Genomic DNA, 18,058 nt, shown 5'->3' with positions numbered 1-18,058 from the left:
GCTTTGATATGTGTAAGAATTCTACGAAGCTGATCCCATGTTGGCATTTTGTTAGTCTAACGTCTGTCTTACGTCGGTGTCAGGCCAGTCAAACGTTGGTCGGACACTGAGCTGCATCTAGCTGGGACATCCCTGATCAGTGAGTTCAAGCTGCACTAACATTGGCACAGCGTTGTACTAACATTGCGAGGCGTTGCATTGCAGTTTGCGGTGACATCCACGGACAGTTCTTTGATCTGATGAAGCTGTTTGAGGTGGGCGGGTCCCCTGCTACCACGCGCTACCTATTCCTGGGGGACTATGTGGACCGGGGATACTTCAGTATTGAGGTGAGTAGGCACACGAAACCCCCTCTAGTGCACTCTATAGGGTATACTACCTAGACTAGAGCACTACTAATACTAAGCACACAATCCAGGTGCTAGAGCACTCTACATGTATAGTATACTGTATAGAGGTGGTAGAGTGGAGTAGATACTCTGAATCCACTTCTCAAGTAGATTTTAGTGCTACTTTGTTTCTCCTGTGATTCTGTTGGTAGACGTTAGTTTTTCCAGCGTTCTGAATTCAGTAAGCACATTTACTGAAAACGATGACTGCTATCTGTTCAACCAGCGCAGTTCATATGATATTATATTGATTCATCTTGTTATTTTTCTTGTGCCACACAACAAGACCTGTTTGCTCATTGACGGAACAGGATGGAATAAACCTCTGTTTTTCTATGATAAGCATCAGAATGTTTTAAACGGTGTCCCTTACAATGGCACGATGACACAACAAACGACTTATCTGCTTTCACAGCTGGGAGGCAATGTTTGCCTGCCTGTGACATCCTTTCCTGTGTCTCCCTCTCTCTCTCTACCTCTCCTCTGACATTCTCTCTTTTTCTTTCTCTTTCAGTGTGTGTTGTATCTGTGGTCATTGAAAATCCTTTACCCAAAGACGTTATTTCTTCTACGGGGAAACCATGAATGTAGACACCTGACAGAATATTTCACTTTCAAACAAGAATGTGAGTATCTATCCATTTACTTACATTTCCACCCCTTGTCTTCCTCACTGTTTTCACTCAGTTCCTTTCAATCCCTTTATTGTTTTTTCCTATTATTATGATTTCCTTTCCTTTTTCTTTGTGTCTTTTCTCTCACTTTCTATCCCATTTCTCGTAAAACAATTTCTCACCTTCCTTTCTCCACCCTTTTCATCAAACTAGACTTTTGTTTCCACTTCTCTGTCATTCCTCTGTTCATCCTGCTCTCTCTCTCATCCCCCCTCATGCTATTCCTTTGTCATCTGTCCTTTCTCTCCTCTTTGGTACTTCTTCCCTCTCTTTCGTACTCTACCCTTTCTTCTCTCACTCCTCACTCTCATTTTCTCCTCTCCTCCCTCTCTCGCCTATTCCTCCCTCTCTCTTCCCTTCATCCTCTCCTTTCTCCTTTGGTTCAGGATGACAGTGGCCTGTCATAGAGCAGGTGATTAGCAGGAAATAAATTTGGCCTCCACTGATTGGCCCAGGGACATAGACTACGGAATGTGATTGGCCATGGGACGAACAGGCTAATTTCCCCTGATGCTTATGGCAAATAGTGGGCGCCCTCAATTACCATCTGCTCTGTGTGTATGTGTGTATGTGCATGCCTTTTCATGAGATTGTATCTTGTATCATGTGTTTGTCTTCATGAGTATGTTTGTATGCATTCAAGTGTGTGTGTGTGTGTGTGCATGCATGAGTGTGTGCATGTGTGTGTTTACATGTGTGAGGACTGAGCTGATGACTGGTGAGCTGGTATTAATGAGCACTCTGTCCACACTCAGCAGATGGAGAGACTGACACACACACTAACTAAAACACTCTCACACAAACACATCCCAAACAGTACACACTTCCATGGGCACACACAAAGCTCAAATGTATAATGGTTCAGACCTTGCAGTGTATCGTGTTTCAGTTCAACTTGCTCTTATTTTCCTATCACATCTCTTTCTCTCTTCACCCTGACCCATCTTTCCTCTCTCTCACTCAGTTTTCTTAATCTTTCTTTCCCCCCTTGCTATGTCATTCTCAATCTATCCTCTCTTTTGCTCTTGCCATTCCCCTTATTTCAAATTATTTTTCTGTATCTTTCTTTTGATCTTTCTTTGTCTCTCTTTGTCTTTTCCCCCCTTTCCCTTACTCCCTTCTTTCTCCTGTTCTCTTGCTATATTAGCCCTCTCACTCTCTGTCTCGGTCTGCCCCCAGGTAAGATAAAGTACTCGGAGCAGGTGTATGACTCCTGTATGGATGCGTTTGATTGCTTGCCCCTGGCAGCCCTGATGAACCAGCAGTTCCTGTGTGTCCACGGAGGTCTCTCGCCAGAGATACACACACTTGACGACATAAAGAAGGTATACGCACTGCTCACTATTCCCACCCAAACACACACATTCCCACAGAGACATCTTTCCGATGAATGCCGGTTTCCATGGTGATTCCCCCACGATGTGACACCGCTTCCCCTCTGTGTGGTTGTAGTTGCCATGGAGACGACTCTCTCTGAGTGTGTATGTGTGGTTCTGATTCTGACCTCTTCTGTGTGGCCCAGTTGGACCGGTTCAAAGAGCCTCCGGCATTCGGGCCCATGTGTGACCTCCTGTGGGCGGACCCTCTGGAGGACTTTGGCAATGAGAAAACACAAGAATACTTTGGACACAACACAGTCAGGGGCTGCTCCTACTTCTACAGGTATAGTACACACACACACACATTTACACAGTATATTATACATACACACATTGCGCGTATAGTATATTATGTATACATACAGTTTACACACAAACACACACACATACCAACCCTGGTGAGATACATCAGGACTTGGTGGGCCTGTTGGTGTTAGTAGTGGGAGAACAGAGAGATGTGAAAGCCAGCACTCTCCAAAATGCAATATCCAGGAATAATTGGGTTCGTATAACAGACAGAAAATATTGGCCAGTTCAGCTACAGCTACAGCTACAGCTCTCTCTCTTCTCACACAAACGCACGCACACACACACACGCACACACACACACACACACAAACACACACACAGCATAAAACGATATCCCAGAATCCCTAGGGAGACTGCACTGTACTGTTTCCATGACAACTGGCTACTACTGCCAGATTTGGAGTGATATTAAGATACAGTGAGAGAAGAGAGTTAGAGGGATGGAACGCTGGAGAAAAAGAGATATTAAGAAAGGAGAATTTAGAAAGAAAGAGCTTAGGATGACATGAACCGGTTATTAGGAGACAGTGATAGACTAGTATGGTATTTAACTGCACTATATTCACTGCTGTTTGCTTTGGCTTTCCCCTTAACATTGTTTACCTCTATTGTTCAGTTTATACTCTTTTTAGCCACCTGGTGGTAAAAGAGTGAATGAAATCTAAGTCTGTTACTACCGACACTCAATGCTCATTTGTATTTATTAGCTTTCCATGGGGAAGCTTATTTGGGACACAGTCAAGGTTTGGTTAAGACTTAACAGTTATGTCTCTTTATCCCTCTCTCCATTTCTCCCACCCTTTAATGTTCTCGAACTCTCTTTCTTCTACCTCTGTCTTTCTTTGTTCACCTCCCTCTCTTTTTTCCATCTCTCACTCCCTCCTCTATCCTTCTTTATTGCCCTCCCCCCTCTCTATTTACCTCCCTCTCTCATTTTTTACCTCCCTCTCTTTCTTCACCTCCCTCTCTGGTCTCCAGTTACCCTGCGGTGTGCGAGTTCCTACAGACCAACAACCTGCTGTCAGTTATCAGGGCGCATGAAGCGCAGGATGCTGGGTGAGTAGCACGTTGTCAGGGGAACATCAGATCTACAAAACGCAGCAAAAAAAAAAAACGACACCTTCCCCTGAACAACATCGATACTGCACATCGTCAGTGACTTGCCTTGTGTTAAAGCTGCTGTCTTTATCTCTTGCCTCCTGTGTCCCTTGATATTTACATCACAGAGACTCAGTGATTTAACGGATCGCGTTACTCAAACACACCAAGCAAGTTTGTTAGCTGATACTACGATGTTGACGTTCCTTACTATAAATACACTATCACTAGCAGCGCCTGTAACCCGTCACCTCCCCAAATGTCAACCACTCATGGAAAAACTGTCAATAGCCTGATTGTGTAACTTTTATAGTTTCTCCTGAAAGCCAAACCTAGCCAAGGCTGTTTGTTGAACTCCCTCTCTTCAGCAGCGTTTATGAAGTTTCCGTTACATCCTGTCAGTCTTAGACTCTCAGTTCTTCATATTTATCCTGCTTTCCATTTTCATTTCTTGCCCCCTTCATTCTCCACTTCCATCCACCTGCTTCCATCCTCACCCCTCCTTCCATCTCCTCCCCTCTAAAGGTACCGGATGTACAGGAAAAGTCAGACCACAGGCTTCCCCTCTCTTATCACTATATTCTCTGCACCCAACTACCTGGACGTGTACAACAACAAAGGTTTGACATGCACACACACACACACACACACACACACACACACACACACACACACACACACAGGCAGTATACTTCTTGCACAGAGACACAAACACGTACACAATCACACACATATTCACATGCAGAGATGCATTCAGATTGGTGCAAGCACACGCCTCACTCAAACAAGAACACACAAGACCTTTTACAAGCGTGCACATGACAGAGACAAACGAGCCCCCACTCACACACACACTCACACACACACACCTCTGAAGCACACAAGGTAACAGTGTGTAACGGGGGTGTCCTCTCTCTCTCTCTCTCTCTCTTTCTCTCTCTCTCTCTCTCTCTCCCTCTCTCTCTCTCTCTCTCTCTCTCTCTCTCTCTCTCTCTCTCTCTCTCTCTCTCTCTCTCTCTCTCTCTCTCTCTCTCTCTCTCTCTCTCTCTCTCTCTCTCAGCGGCGGTGTTGAAGTATGAGAACAACGTGATGAACATCCGTCAGTTCAACTGTTCACCCCACCCCTACTGGGCCCAACTTCATGGACGTCTTCACCTGGTCCCTGCCCTTCGTGGGAGAGAAAGGTGGACCACAGCTCAGACACACACACATGCATTTTTTCAGTTGTTCTGTAATGTTCACGCACACCCTTGCACACACGTCTGACTCTTAGAGTGTGCACCATTCCACAGTGACCGAGATGCTGGTGAACGTTCTCAGTATCTGCTCTGATGACGAGCTCATGAACGATGGGGACGAGATCTATGACGGTAAGAGGGACCTACCCTTTCCTTATGATTTGGACCTTCCTCTGCAATGTCCTCATGTCTGATTCGTTATCTTACAGCCAATGCAGCAGCTGCCAGGAAAGAGGTAATCAAGAACAAGATCCGAGCGATTGGGAAGATGGCGAAAATGTTCTCTGTCTTACGGTGAGTGAGACAGCGTGTGTGTGTGTGTGTTTTTTTGTGAGTGCACACTATCAGATGTGCTCTAGTTTCGCTCTCTCTCTATTTCTCTCTGTCTCTCACCACCTCACTCTCCCCCCTCCCCCTCTCTCTCTATCAGGGAGGAAAGTGAGAACGTGTTGACCCTGAAGGGCTTGACCCCCACAGGCATGCTGCCCAGCGGAGTACTATCCGGAGGGAAACAGACTCTCCAGAGTGGTGAGTTCAGAACACACACACGCGTGTGCGCACACACAATGAGCGTATGGCTCCCCCCCCCCCCTCTTCCTTTTCTCCTTTACTTTTTTCTTTATTTCTGTCAGATTCTCTATCGGTCGTGCCCCGTCACTGACTCACTCACTCGTGCTCTGTCACTTCCTCACCTCACGTCACCTCACCAACAGGACTACTAACGGCGGCTGGTTGTGAGTGCGTGCGTGCGTGAGTGAGAGAGAGGTTCCGCGCGAGAGCGCGAGAGAGAGAGGGGGTGTGTGCCGACGGGAGCTAACGCTAGCTGCAGGACACGCTAGCAACCAAGCGCCCTCTCGATCGGCCTCTGTGTGCCGCTGTGAGCGTTTGCATGAGTAAAACAACCCCCTCTTTCTTTCTGTCTCTCGCTCTCTCTCTCTCCATGGCCCCTATCGCTCTCTTTGCTCTCTTTCTTTTCCCATTTCTCCTTTCTTTCTGCCACCTCTATCCGTCTCTCTGCATCCCTCAGCTACCATTGAGGCCATTGAAGCCATCGAGACAGTTGAGGACGCTGAAGGTAATTGCTCACTGTATCCACTCATTCCACTGTGTGTGTGCGTGTGTGTGAATAAAAGAAAGATGGAGAGAGAGGTGGGGTTGAAGAGAGAATGAGTGAGAGAGTGAGAGAGTGAGAGAGAGAGAGAGAGAGAGAGAGAGAGAGAGAGAGAGAGAGAGAGAGAGAGAGAGAGAGAGAGAGAGAGAGAGAGAGAGAGAGAGAGATAGTGTGTGTGTGTGTTTGTGTGTCTGTCAGAGTCCTTATCTGCCACCCATCCACTAGCCATGATGCCATAAACTTACCCACAAAGCATTGAGCTCCTCTAACAGCACTGTTCATGGTAACGCCTGACTCTGCTTATGCCCGGCCGACTACAAACATACACTTCCTAACCTTGTCCCCACTCAGGAAATAACACACACATATACACACACGTTCCAAACGTGTGCCTGTGCGCACACATTTCCAACGAGTGTGGACACACACATGCACAAATATACCCTCCTACACACATAGCTTTGAGTCAGCATAGGCCACATCGGGTTGATGAGCTTTACTCTCAGTTACATGACCCACTATCAGCCCCTGCTTTGGATCTTGAGTCTAAATTGTGACATTTCATGATTTCATGATGACCAAGAAAAAGCATTGCCGGTGCAGTCTCCAAGTTGACTGTTATGAGTCTGCAAAAACACATACACAAAACGTCACTCCATATTCTAGCAGTCATAAAATTTCTACCAAGTGGCAGTTTGCATCTAACATACACACATAATTCTCCAACCAGACAAAGCGGTTTGCCAATGCAGCCCCCTGCACTGGATCCATACTAAGATTGAGAAGATCATGTCGTGAACAGGATAAAAAAAAATTGTAGAATAATTATACAATTTCTTATCTGATTACAGTGGGTCTGTGGTTTGACGTGTTTGACTACAGTCATTCTGTGTCTTGTATATTGTTCTATTGTGTTTGGTCTACCCACTGTCTAGTCTCTCATGTTTGTATAGTATAGTTCTGTAGGCTAGAGAACTGGTAATGGTGTGTATTAGCTACGTTGTTTGTACTTTATGTGTAGTCTATTTGATATCTGTTTACCAGACCTGGGTCAAGTACCATTTGAAAATATACTTGGGCTGGGCTTGGTTTATTCCATTCATAACATTGAAGCAAATACTATCAACTGTCTCAGTGATTGATCCATACATTTGACCCAGGTCCATTGGTAACGTACATGACTTGTACTTGTAGTCTGTGTCGCAGTCTGGAAATAAGTGGCGTGTGTGTGCAGTCCACTAACGGCGTGTTCTCTCCCCAGCAATCCGAGGCTTCTCCCCTCAACACAGGATCAGTAGTTTCGAGGAGGCCAAGGGGCTGGACCGCATCAACGAGCGCATGCCCCCCAGGAGAGACGTGGTCAACAGCGTGGGTCTGTCCATGGGCCGCATGAACATGGGAGAGCCCAATGGCACCGATAACAACAGCAATATACAGTGATACACACACATTCACGCAGATGGATACATGCCCAGACAGACATACACACACGTGCAGTGTATACACTAGCAGAACAAACACAGTAGGCATACTAGTGCAAACCCATTTGGAAATACTCATATGCAGAAATGATATGTACGAACGTGTGCATAGACAATTATACACAAACGCACACACATAAACCTCCTCTCTCCCTACCCCTAGTGTTGCTCGCCAGATCTGTGTGTGTGTGTGTGTGTGCTTGTCTGTGAGCGTGCGTGTGCATGCGGGTGTGGCAGAACTATGCCATGAAAGGCTGAATGAGGCCTCTTTTGGACTAACCAGCTTCTACAAAAAGACAAACTACAAGTCCCATCACCACCTGACCACACAAGGAAGATCTACAGAAAAAGTACAAATGTAAGACAAGAGCTATACTGTTCATATTCTGTGTGGTGGATTGGCAGTTTCAGGTGGCATAGATTGGTATAACCGGGGTTGGAATCAGGGCTAGGGAAGGGGCACTGAGGGGTGGTGGTGGGGGGGATGGCGAGGGGGGAGTGGACTCTCTGCCTGTGAATTTATGTTTCCTCTTTGCATCTAAACTGGAAGCTGTTTATAAGGCTGGTTGGTGTCACTTACTTGATTTTCTAAGGACATAGCTAGAAATATTGACTGGATGGTTGTTGTCATACAGTGTGTGGGAGTTTATGTGTGTGCGATTGTATGTGTGTGTGTGCAAAATTGTATGAGTTCTTATCTATGTGGGTGAAATTTTAATTGAGTTTTCATCTGCAAACGTACGAGAAGATCTTGCAATCCAAGCATGTTTTGCTACTAGTAATAAATGAGAATACCAGGAAATTCACTTATTTATTACCAAACTGGACAGAAAATTTAAGGGAAAAAAAGTGGAATGCAGTAGACTCACAGTGCAGTACAACAGACAGATGATGCCCTATAAGATAGACAAGGTCGTAGCCACAGACCTCATATCTGTTCAGAGACAATGTGTACCCATCGAGCCTGACCTAGTAACAAAGGCAGAAATAAAACACAGAATGGACAATTACACACTGAAGGCACATGTACAGGAAACACGTGGAATAGAACAGTTGATTTGAAATCCATTCCATGTATTATATTTCTAGACTTTTCGCATATTCTGTCCAGACTGGATTATCATTTTTTTTTAATTAATTTATTTATTTAATGAAACTTCTTTTAACCAGCTATACCTGGTGTTTTGTTTGACCAAGGAAGTGGAATGTTTGCATTAAAAGATTTGCTGCAACGGCCAGAAGTCAAAGAGGGTTATTTGTAAAAGCATTTATAGATGCATCAGTGCATGCGGTTAAGTTCTCTGATAATGTGAAAAATTATAATTGTGCTGTGTTTCACTATGGTAAGTTCTAATATTTTTCTCACTTCTACTTAATTTAGGGATGCTAATTTCTTTGTACATAATTTTTTTTTTTCATTTTGGTATTTATTTTGTGATTGATTTTTTTTTATGTTAATTTCTTTTGTCATAACTGTACTCATAAATTATTTTTTTCTCTCAATGCTGTACAAAGACAGTACGCTTATCTGAGGCGTCTGTCCCCGAGACTCGTCCTCTCCTCTCTTCTTTGTGGGTATAAAGGAGTTGTTTTGAATATTTAACTGATGAATGACCACACTATATGAGACACCGGCATTCAGGCAGCCAGAGCATGATTGCATGGTAAACTCAAGTTGTGAAGACCAAGCGGACACACCAATACATACTGATGTGTGTCTCCACATTTTAAAGGAAAAGTGTACTCTAATCATATTTCTTGACAATATTCTTGTTCTTTGATGATGATGATTATGATGATAATATTCTTCTTATTCTATCTTATTATTATGGACATTATTCTTAAGCGCTCTGCTGATTGCTCTCACATTTGGTCTTTTTTCTTTTCTTTTTTTCACTGATCCTAATTGGTCTCATTGTGCTTTACTTGGAGCGGTGAGCCCATGGGGACCTTGTGCCATAGAGTTTGTGCCACGGTTCTATCTCTCTCTCTCTTTCTCTGACGGACTCCCCAGTCACTCACACACTGTAAGCATGCCCCACGGGACAAATCACTTTTTTACTCTTGAAATAAATATGCATGAACCTTTTGTAAACTTCTGCTTATTTCCTCCGCCCCACACAAGCATACAGACATGTCCACATGCACAGTCCTGCCTGTCTGCACAGGACTGTGCAGACAGGCAGGACTGTAATCAACCACGTCACAGTCCTGTCTGCACTGTGCAGACAGGACAGAATGTTCAGTCCATCTAATTCCGGAATGATGTGAGTTTAAGTTCTAGTTTTATTTTTTCTCCACAACATATACACCCAGGGCATACAAACAGACCCTGTCATCTACAAATTCACAAACATACCTATATACGTAAAAGGTCAATACAATTGTATGAAGGACAGATCATTGTCTCAGTTTACTGTCATTCTGTAAATTAAAAAATGTCATTCTCAACCGTTTCTTATAACACAATACACATTCGTTGACGCGTAATACCCCTGAAGGCCGGCACACCTCCAGACATTACTGGTACATGAATCAAACATTTGGATTTCAGTTAGATCTTTAGCCTGGCTGCCAGCCCAACTTAGCCCCGCCCACAAAATAAAATTTGGTCGGGAAGTTGGGTCTGGGATCGCTAGTTTTGGGAAAAAGTATGTACAAACAGGAGCTGTTCGGTCCAATCAAATTGTCAGTGCGGGCTTTATAAGATGATGGACAGATGATCAACAGTAATGTAATCAACCACGTCACCAAAGAGCGCTTGGGTTGAATTCGTTTTCAACAAACAACATATTACGTTGCTCTGATTGGTTGTAGGTCTATCCAATTTAGCGGAGAGGCATTTTTTCCCGGGTTCGGTTGAAACACGCCCCATACTCACAGCCCAACGGAGCGGTTTCAGACTCATATTCTGACTATAATTATGAGTATGACAACGTCAGGCTATTAGATCTTCTCCATAAATGATACAATCTGCTGTACACAGTAGCCTTGTGAGTTGGTAAAATGATTTGAAATGCTATTGTATGTCATTTGCTCCTCATACAAAAACTGGTGATACAACTCTCCATTTCCGCTCTCACTTGTCTCGACTCGATATTCAGCTGAGTTACTGAAAGAAAAACATTTGTTTAGTTGAAGTTTACATGTAACACATAAAGAGAAAAAGAGGAAGTTAGAAGAAGAAGGTGAGTGTGACATCAGCGCTGAGAAACCCACTTGCCTGCTTTGTGTCCTGTATCTCCTCTAGAGTCTCAAAGCGCAGAAGTGGGATCTTTCTGTGGCAAGGTAAGAATTATCTCTGTGTATCCAACACATTGGCAGAAACCATAATTTGTTTGAAAATTTGGGTCAAGGAAGAAGATCATAATGTGAGTGATACATTCTACTGAAGCGTACTAGCAAGCACATGGTATTACAATGGTACAATGATGAATATCAGATTCAAGAATTATACTTTTCCTCAGTGTCTGACAGCATCACATATTCTATAAATCTTGTTTAACTGTAGATTCAAATGTTTCAAAAGTCATGTAAATGATCAGGAACCCATGAACGTTTGTGGATATGATCTCATGTTTCAGCAATATTGTGCTATTAGTTACATTTACATTTATGCATTTAGCAGACAGTATAACAGTAAAATATTTCACAGCTAGTAAAAGAATTTGAAACTAACCAACAAGAGCAACAAGTCTCTCAATACTAGTCATTGTGATCCTGGAGGAAACTAACATCAGGTCCAACATAGTTGATAAAATCAAATATATTTGTATAGCCCTTTTTACAAGCAATGGTCACAGAGGGCTTCACATATGTCCATTCAGTGGCACCTAAACCAACCTTTTTGGTTTGCAAATGGAAGTTGAAACAGAGTCAAATCAGCGCTCCAAGTTTGAGTTAGACAGCCAGGCATATGGTGTGATTGAATGGTATGATTGTGTATCAAGCAATGAGGTCACAAAGGATTTCCCAGAAATGTAGACCCTGCACCAACCTGCTGAATTACAGCCTCAGGGAACAAACACACATGAATGAGCATCTTAGGCACACCATCTACACCTCTTTTTCATTTCACAGAAAGAGTGTAGCTTAGATTTGTTTTATCTGTGAATCAAGTCTAATCATTGTAAAGAACACCGGTGATAGCAGATGTGTGTAAATGGGAAGTGAAATACCCTTGTAACTATAGAAGGTAAGAGCGTCAACTTATAAATAAAACATGCAAACACTTCTTGCACTTTTTTTAGGGATTGAATTGTCTTTCTCCTTCTGGGTGTTGTACTGTTCCTTCAAAAAGAGTGCCGCAACATTAGGTTGGCCTCTATCTAACATGATTGTGTGGTGGTAAATTGATTATTGGGAAGGTGGCAACCGGAGAAGAGTTTTGGGGCCTAAGATGGCGGACTGCGGCCTACGCAGTAGAATTATACTCTGAACAAGATCAAACCAGAACAGAGAGAATATCTGATCGGGAAATATAGTTTGGCAAACTTAGGATGGGAAAAGAGTGCGTGTTTTGAGAAGAGTGGGCTGTTATTAGATAACAATGAATTGCTAGACTCAATCAACAGGATGCTCCTGTCTTAGGAGGGCAGCCAGCTGCACTAGGCTCCTGGGCGTAAGGCCACAAATACGTCTCATAAGTCATAGCTGTGCATCCTGGTCCTTTATGAAAGCATACACATGCTCCTCTCCCCCACTCATCCTTTAATTATTTAAACCTTATATTTTGGGCTTCATGTCTCCTACCATTGTTTAGGGATAACAATAATCAGTCAACAGCTTTGCATCTGGTTTCTAATAATATAGCATGTACTAGAAAAGTGATTACAAGTTTCATTAAATCCATAATCATTACCCATCTTCATAATTACAACAGTATTGATGTTTTTTCCACATCAGGCCAAAGTCATGCATCCGAAGTAATAGGTTCTTAGCAATAGGAAAGTTGAAGTGGGGTTGTTGGGAGTTGAAGATACAAAGCGAGGAGTAAGAGAAAAGTTGATCAACACTTTAAGAGCCAGGGGATGCGCACGCAGTTTTGGGGTGGATAGGAACGGGTTAAAGAACATTCTAGAAGGTTGCGTCATTGTATCAGACAGGGCGGGGGTCTGATCCTCATATTTGTCTATATAATGAGATGTCCAAGTAAATGTGAGTGCCCTTTGAACCTTCCATGTATGCTGCATCTGCCTCGCTGAATAAACCACCAAGCCATCTTGAGTTTTTAAAAGATATTCTGACTCAGACTCTATTTTGCTAATCCTTCTGGAAGACGTCTAGTTTCTTCAACAATTGCTTCCCACATCCTTTATCTGTTTCATATTTCCACCTCTATCGTCACTGAATACTAAACTGTTATCTCTGGTAGCATCAGGTTATGATGGTGTGTGAAATGCGCCAGCTGGTAGGGGAGGAATCGCTGGTCCCTCTGCCTCGAGGGACTCTGCCCAGAACGTGTGCCTGCTTCCTGGCTGCCATGGTGGTGGCACTCCTGTTGATGATGGCACCTGAGGACTTCATCGGGCTGCTTGCCACGTCGATGCTCATGCTGACTACGGGGCCCTTGCTGCACGGGGTTTGTCTCCTGATGGAAGAGTGGCTGTTCCGCTCATCTACTCGGTGAGGGTGGTAGTGTGTGTGTGTGTGTGAGAGAGAGAGAGAGACACACACACACTGAGAGAAAGAGAGTTTTACTTCATCTGTTATGCTTTACCCAACCGATCTTTCTCCCTCCTCCCTGGCCTCTCTCTTCGCCTGTGGTCCCCCTCCCTCCCACCTACCCCAACCCCTCCACCCCCCAGGTACCGCGGTAGGTTGCTGACAGGCCAGATGCTGCTCTCCTGTGTGGGGGGGCGTACTCTGCTGAGCCTGGGCCTGGCAGGGCTACTGCTGGCCCTGGAGGGGGATCATCAGACAGAGGGGGGTCGCTGGAAACTGGTGGTGCTGCTCTCTGTCCTCTACATCCCCCTCAAAAACCTGGAAATACTGGTGAGAGAGTGGGGAGGTTCTTGCAAAAGATTTGGATGTCTGTAGATGTGCGTACATTGTATTATGCTGAGAGGATAGGACCACGGATGCAAGACGTAAACACACGCATGGGAACATTTATAGGAAGGGTGGTAATGATTGGTCACGCCGGTTTCAGTCAAGTCTGTAAAATTCTCATTGTAGGTCACTCCTTGTTAGCTTGAGGTTTTTGTACAACCCCATCCACTCACTCACCCCAAAACCTCTTTGGAAAAACCTTGTCTTCTCTCAAAGGCTCAGAGCAGAGCACATGTTGATTATCTTGAAATAGTCACAGGCAATTTCCGATCTCTCTGAAACCAAAAAACTGTGTTCCTCAAAACTCCAGATGGTTCACTATCACTGTAAGAGGGTGCCAGTGAAGTGTGATATCACAACAACCTATTTCATATGGTCATTACTGTGACAGGACACAAGAACTAGGGCGACTGGCCATTAGCTTACTTTTCAGATGCATGGCTAATGGCCTGATTTGTACTGCACCGGGATGATGCCATTTGGCTAGGTAATTTCAGACTTTGTGTTTTGGTTTCTGTTGTGTGTGGACATGTGTGTGTCTGTGTCTAGCTTGATGGCCTCTCTCACTGTCTCAAAAGTCTTTGTCTGTGGCCTTGACACACACATACACACACATACATACAGACACATACATAGTGACACAAACACACAGAAAAACACACAGTAGTTGTCGAGTTATATATTTTGAGACCTGCGTGTGCATGTGTTTGTTTGTTGTGGTATCATGAGAGGCTGGACCATTAAGCGGGGTGTAGGGCAATGCGTCACAACCAGACAGAGCAGGCCAAAGTGCGTTCAAACAAAGAAACCGGTTTATTCACCAAAAAAAAAAGTATTTCAGGTAGCAAACATAAATTATTTTTAAGTAAAACATAAGCTTCATAAAGTTGCTCCTCATTTGGACCATACCAACGGTATACGCAAGATCAACGTTCATCTGGCATCGAACTCCGTTTGTGCCAGGTACGCTCTCCCACACCTGAGCTCCCGCTTCAATCAGAGGGCTGAGGCATTTGCACCTGTCTGCGTGGTGCATTCTGGGAGACGTAGTTCTCCCGTCAGCCATATTGTGGCCTGGTAGCCACTCCTGGAGAGAAACATAACGCCCCTCTACCACACGTCCTCTCCTGATGCCACAGTGTGTACATGGATGTGTTTGTGTATGTGTTACTGTGTGTGTGTTCGTCCTGCAGGGACCATGTCAGGTGGAGGTGTCTGCGATCTGTGAGGAGAAGAAGAACAATGTAGCCCACGGTTTGGCCTGGTCATTTTACCTGGGCTACCTCAAGCTGGTGCTGCCCCGTGAGTACTGTACTATGACACACGCACGCACACACACACACACACTGCAAAGTGACATCAGGCAAACGTTCATTCATTAAACTCTTCCCGTTTTCTGTCTCTCTTGTATGAGTGAATCGCCTGCTTACCTCCCGTTCTAGCAGATTTGGAGAATTCAATTGCATCGTTCCGCACCACACACTCTGCTGGCCCGTTTGAGAAGCGGGGCTCCAGAAGACTCCTTATACTCTTGCCCCTCAACGCCAACATCGCTCAGAATCTGGAGGATGAGGACACAAACATTCAATTCTATGACAACCTCCCCAACATAGAGCTGGACAGAGCAGGGGTCAGGGGGCGGGTCTACAAGCACAGTGTCTACAGTGTATTGGATGAGAATGGAAAGGTGATTAACATTCTGATGTAACAGTGTGCTGACTGAGTCTGTATTGCACAAGACTTTCATTGTTTCCTCTCATGGGAGTCAGGTGGCTGAGCGGTTAGGGAATCGGTCTAGTAATCAGAAGGTTGCCGGTTCGATTCCCCACCAGGAAAATGACGTTGTGTCCTTGGGCAAGGCACTTCACCCTACTTGCCTCGGGGGAATGTCCCTGTACTTACTGTAAGTCGCTCTGGATAAGAGCGTCTGCTAAATGACTAAATGTAAATGTCATGGCAAAATTGGCAAACTGGCACCATCCTATGGCCATATGTTGGAACTAACGCTAATACCTTATGATTAATATGAACTGGATTAGTTGAACGGGCAAAAAAATTATACCATGGCGCTATCTCTTGGTCGTCTGTGTGAACTACAAATATTCTTAAAAACCTTTTCCACTGGAAACATATTATCAATCCCCTGTTTGTGCTTCTCTGCATTTATGCACATCCATTTACGTCTCTGCTTCTTGTCCTCAATCCTCTATCTGTAACTCTCTCACTTTGTGTGTAAACATGTGGGCTGATGTGTAAACACACAATGTGTATGTGGTTAGTCCCACCAGTGTGCCATGGAGTATGCCACCTCTCTCATGACCCTCTACCAGATGTCCCATGAGAGCAACTCAGGTTTTGGAGAGAGAGAGCGGAGAGAGCAGGTCCTGCTGTTCTACAGAACCCTGCAGGACATCCTGGAGCATTCACTGGACTGCAGGAACCGCTACACACTCATCCTTCTCAATGGTAAGTGCTGCATCTGTTTCTGTTTGTCCGTCCATCTGTCTTTCTCTGTTCTACAGACTGTCTGTCTCTCTGTCTGTCTGTGTCTGTCCATCTGTCTGTCTCTGTCTATTTCGGTCTGTTTGTTCGTCTGTCTGACCTGCTGTTACTCTTTCTTATGTCTCTGTTTACCCTGTGGTTTATCAGAGGAAAGCTGACACTTGACCGAACGCTTCCTCTTGTAGACGAGCGTGAGGATGACCCTCATTTCCTGTCCAAGACCATCCTCAGCCACCTGCTGCAGCAGGAGAGGGAGGAGTACTGTCTGACCCCACACCCCCACCAAGATGTTGGCCATATATTGACACCTGCCCAGCCAGGGGGCGGCCACCAGTGCAGTGATGCACCAATGAGCGTAGACCCTGAACTCATGATCAGCCAGGACCTGCCCAGGTCTCTCAAGGACCCTGTAGAGACCTCAGATGTGTAGCGTTTATGTGTAAACTGTGTGAGAAATAAGATTTCTTATGTGTTTAGATGAATCACAGTCAGTAAATCACATATTACCTTATCATCTGTTCATTTCGTCTGTCCTATTATCCATTCATATGTGTGTCCCTATTGTAACCTATTGTGTTTTGATGACAGACAGTTCTGTGATGTAGTATCTGCCTGCCTTTGAAAACACTTTTTGGTTGTGTTATCTTTGTTTTTTTCTATTCACTGTAAACACTTTAGATATCGCTTCTACTACAACCTGTTCATCTATATCAGATCTATAGGAAAAATAAGCAAAACAAAAAAGCATTTAGGAATGAGCGAAGAACCTGGTGCTAGGTAACAAGATTTAGTTTGGAATTGGGCTGTGCCTTAGGCTTGGGAGGGAGAGAGGGAGGGAGGCAGGTGTCGGCCTCCTCTGTGCAAACAGAGGAGGCCGACAGCCACGAGCCACACAGACATGTTGCTGTCTGGAACCCCTCCCTTGGTCACGTGTGTGAACACACTTCATGATCTAGAATGTTCCTTTTTCCACACCTGGCCATGATTACAGCAGATATTACACCTGATGTTACTGTCTCTCTCTCTCTCTCTCTGCCTCACAAACACACAAGTATATTATTTTTGATACTGTGAGCCCACAGTGTTGATCTTCCTGACCACAGGTCTTTTGGTCAGTGTGTGAGAGGGAAAAGAGATAAGATGAGATGAGGAGTGCAGTAATCAATGTTGGGTTGCAGTCTAACAAGGCCACAGGCCATCCTGTGATTGTCCAGCCAGGTGATTAGAACTCGGGACCAGGGCCAGTTTTACCAGTTTCCTCTGAAGACTGAGATGGATAGATACTTGTTTATCTTGTTTGGTCTATCAGACAATCAGTCAGACAATCAGTCAAATAGACGGTCCGACTTATAGACAGAAAAACAGACCACCAGTCAGGCAGACAGTCAGCAAACCAAACAGACCGACATTCAGTCAGACAAGCCGACAGACAGTTTAGTCAATCTTACTTGCTATTCTGTGTCATTTCCCTTCAATTTCTACATGCACTTCCTCTTTGGCAATCATCATTATGACACCAGGAAGAAAACGGGTCAGGTATGAAGATGATTGTCTGTGGTGTAAAGGTGAGGTCATAAACAGGGAATTTCCCCGAATTGACTCAACCTTATGTGTCATTCAGAACTCAGCTCTCTGAGCTAGTTCATGCTTATTGTCACGTTTAAAATACGTTGCTTAAGATAAGAAGATTTTTCATTTTTGAACTTTACATGGATTGTAAAGTCTCACACACACATGGGTCCAGTATAGTATTTTTTCTCCAGGTTTCCTATCCAGCCAAATCTAACATTTTAAAGCATACTCGATCTGTTTCACTTGACATCAGT

The 18,058-nt window shown here is 44.4% G+C and overlaps 2 protein-coding genes across 7 annotated transcripts in view; both read left to right on the top strand.

Annotated features, from left to right (window-relative positions):
- The window catches only part of ppp3cb (protein phosphatase 3, catalytic subunit, beta isozyme), a 14,365-nt gene extending 6,224 nt beyond the window's left edge, over positions 1–8,141 (top strand). Inside the window, 13 exon segments of the mRNA XM_062476675.1 lie at positions 205–329; positions 904–1,015; positions 2,243–2,388; positions 2,586–2,725; positions 3,730–3,807; positions 4,375–4,469; positions 4,910–4,979; positions 4,981–5,033; positions 5,142–5,219; positions 5,297–5,381; positions 5,518–5,615; positions 6,115–6,162; positions 7,460–8,141. Coding sequence (XP_062332659.1) covers positions 205–329; positions 904–1,015; positions 2,243–2,388; positions 2,586–2,725; positions 3,730–3,807; positions 4,375–4,469; positions 4,910–4,979; positions 4,981–5,033; positions 5,142–5,219; positions 5,297–5,381; positions 5,518–5,615; positions 6,115–6,162; positions 7,460–7,638 — 1,307 coding nt within the window. The 3' untranslated portion in view covers positions 7,639–8,141.
- Positions 8,142–10,248: 2,107 nt separating this feature from the next.
- Positions 10,249–17,074, top strand: sting1 (stimulator of interferon response cGAMP interactor 1). Of its 6 annotated transcripts, XM_062475895.1 has the most exons (8): positions 10,249–10,672; positions 10,930–10,967; positions 13,054–13,304; positions 13,487–13,673; positions 14,924–15,032; positions 15,173–15,417; positions 16,010–16,196; positions 16,418–17,074. In XM_062475895.1, the coding sequence occupies exons 3-8, from the start codon at positions 13,063–13,065 to the stop codon at positions 16,660–16,662; spliced, it is 1,215 nt and encodes a 404-aa protein (XP_062331879.1). In that variant the 5' UTR covers positions 10,249–10,672; positions 10,930–10,967; positions 13,054–13,062; the 3' UTR covers positions 16,663–17,074. The 6 variants fall into 6 exon arrangements, with proteins under 6 accessions (XP_062331879.1, XP_062331881.1, XP_062331878.1 ...); XM_062475897.1 differs by lacking the exons at positions 10,249–10,672; positions 10,930–10,967 and adding an exon at positions 10,847–10,867 and having other exon boundaries at positions 13,060–13,304; XM_062475894.1 differs by lacking the exon at positions 10,249–10,672 and having other exon boundaries at positions 10,849–10,967; positions 13,060–13,304.
- Positions 17,075–18,058: the final 984 nt, after the last annotated feature.

Source organism: Osmerus eperlanus, chromosome 13 (assembly GCF_963692335.1).
Source record: "Osmerus eperlanus chromosome 13, fOsmEpe2.1, whole genome shotgun sequence".
NCBI lineage: Eukaryota > Metazoa > Chordata > Actinopteri > Osmeriformes > Osmeridae > Osmerus > Osmerus eperlanus.
This window is presented reverse-complemented; position numbering and strand designations above follow the sequence as displayed.

Bases quoted from the DNA above. Each gene is read 5' to 3' on its own strand.
- sting1 (XM_062475895.1), top strand. From the start codon at position 13,063: ATGATGGTGTGTGAAATGCGCCAGCTGGTAGGGGAGGAATCGCTGGTC. The intron at 15,033-15,172 runs GTGAGTACTGTA...CTCCCGTTCTAG, and splicing joins CCTCAAGCTGGTGCTGCCCC to CAGATTTGGAGAATTCAATT. The intron at 16,197-16,417 runs GTAAGTGCTGCA...TTCCTCTTGTAG, and splicing joins CACACTCATCCTTCTCAATG to ACGAGCGTGAGGATGACCCT.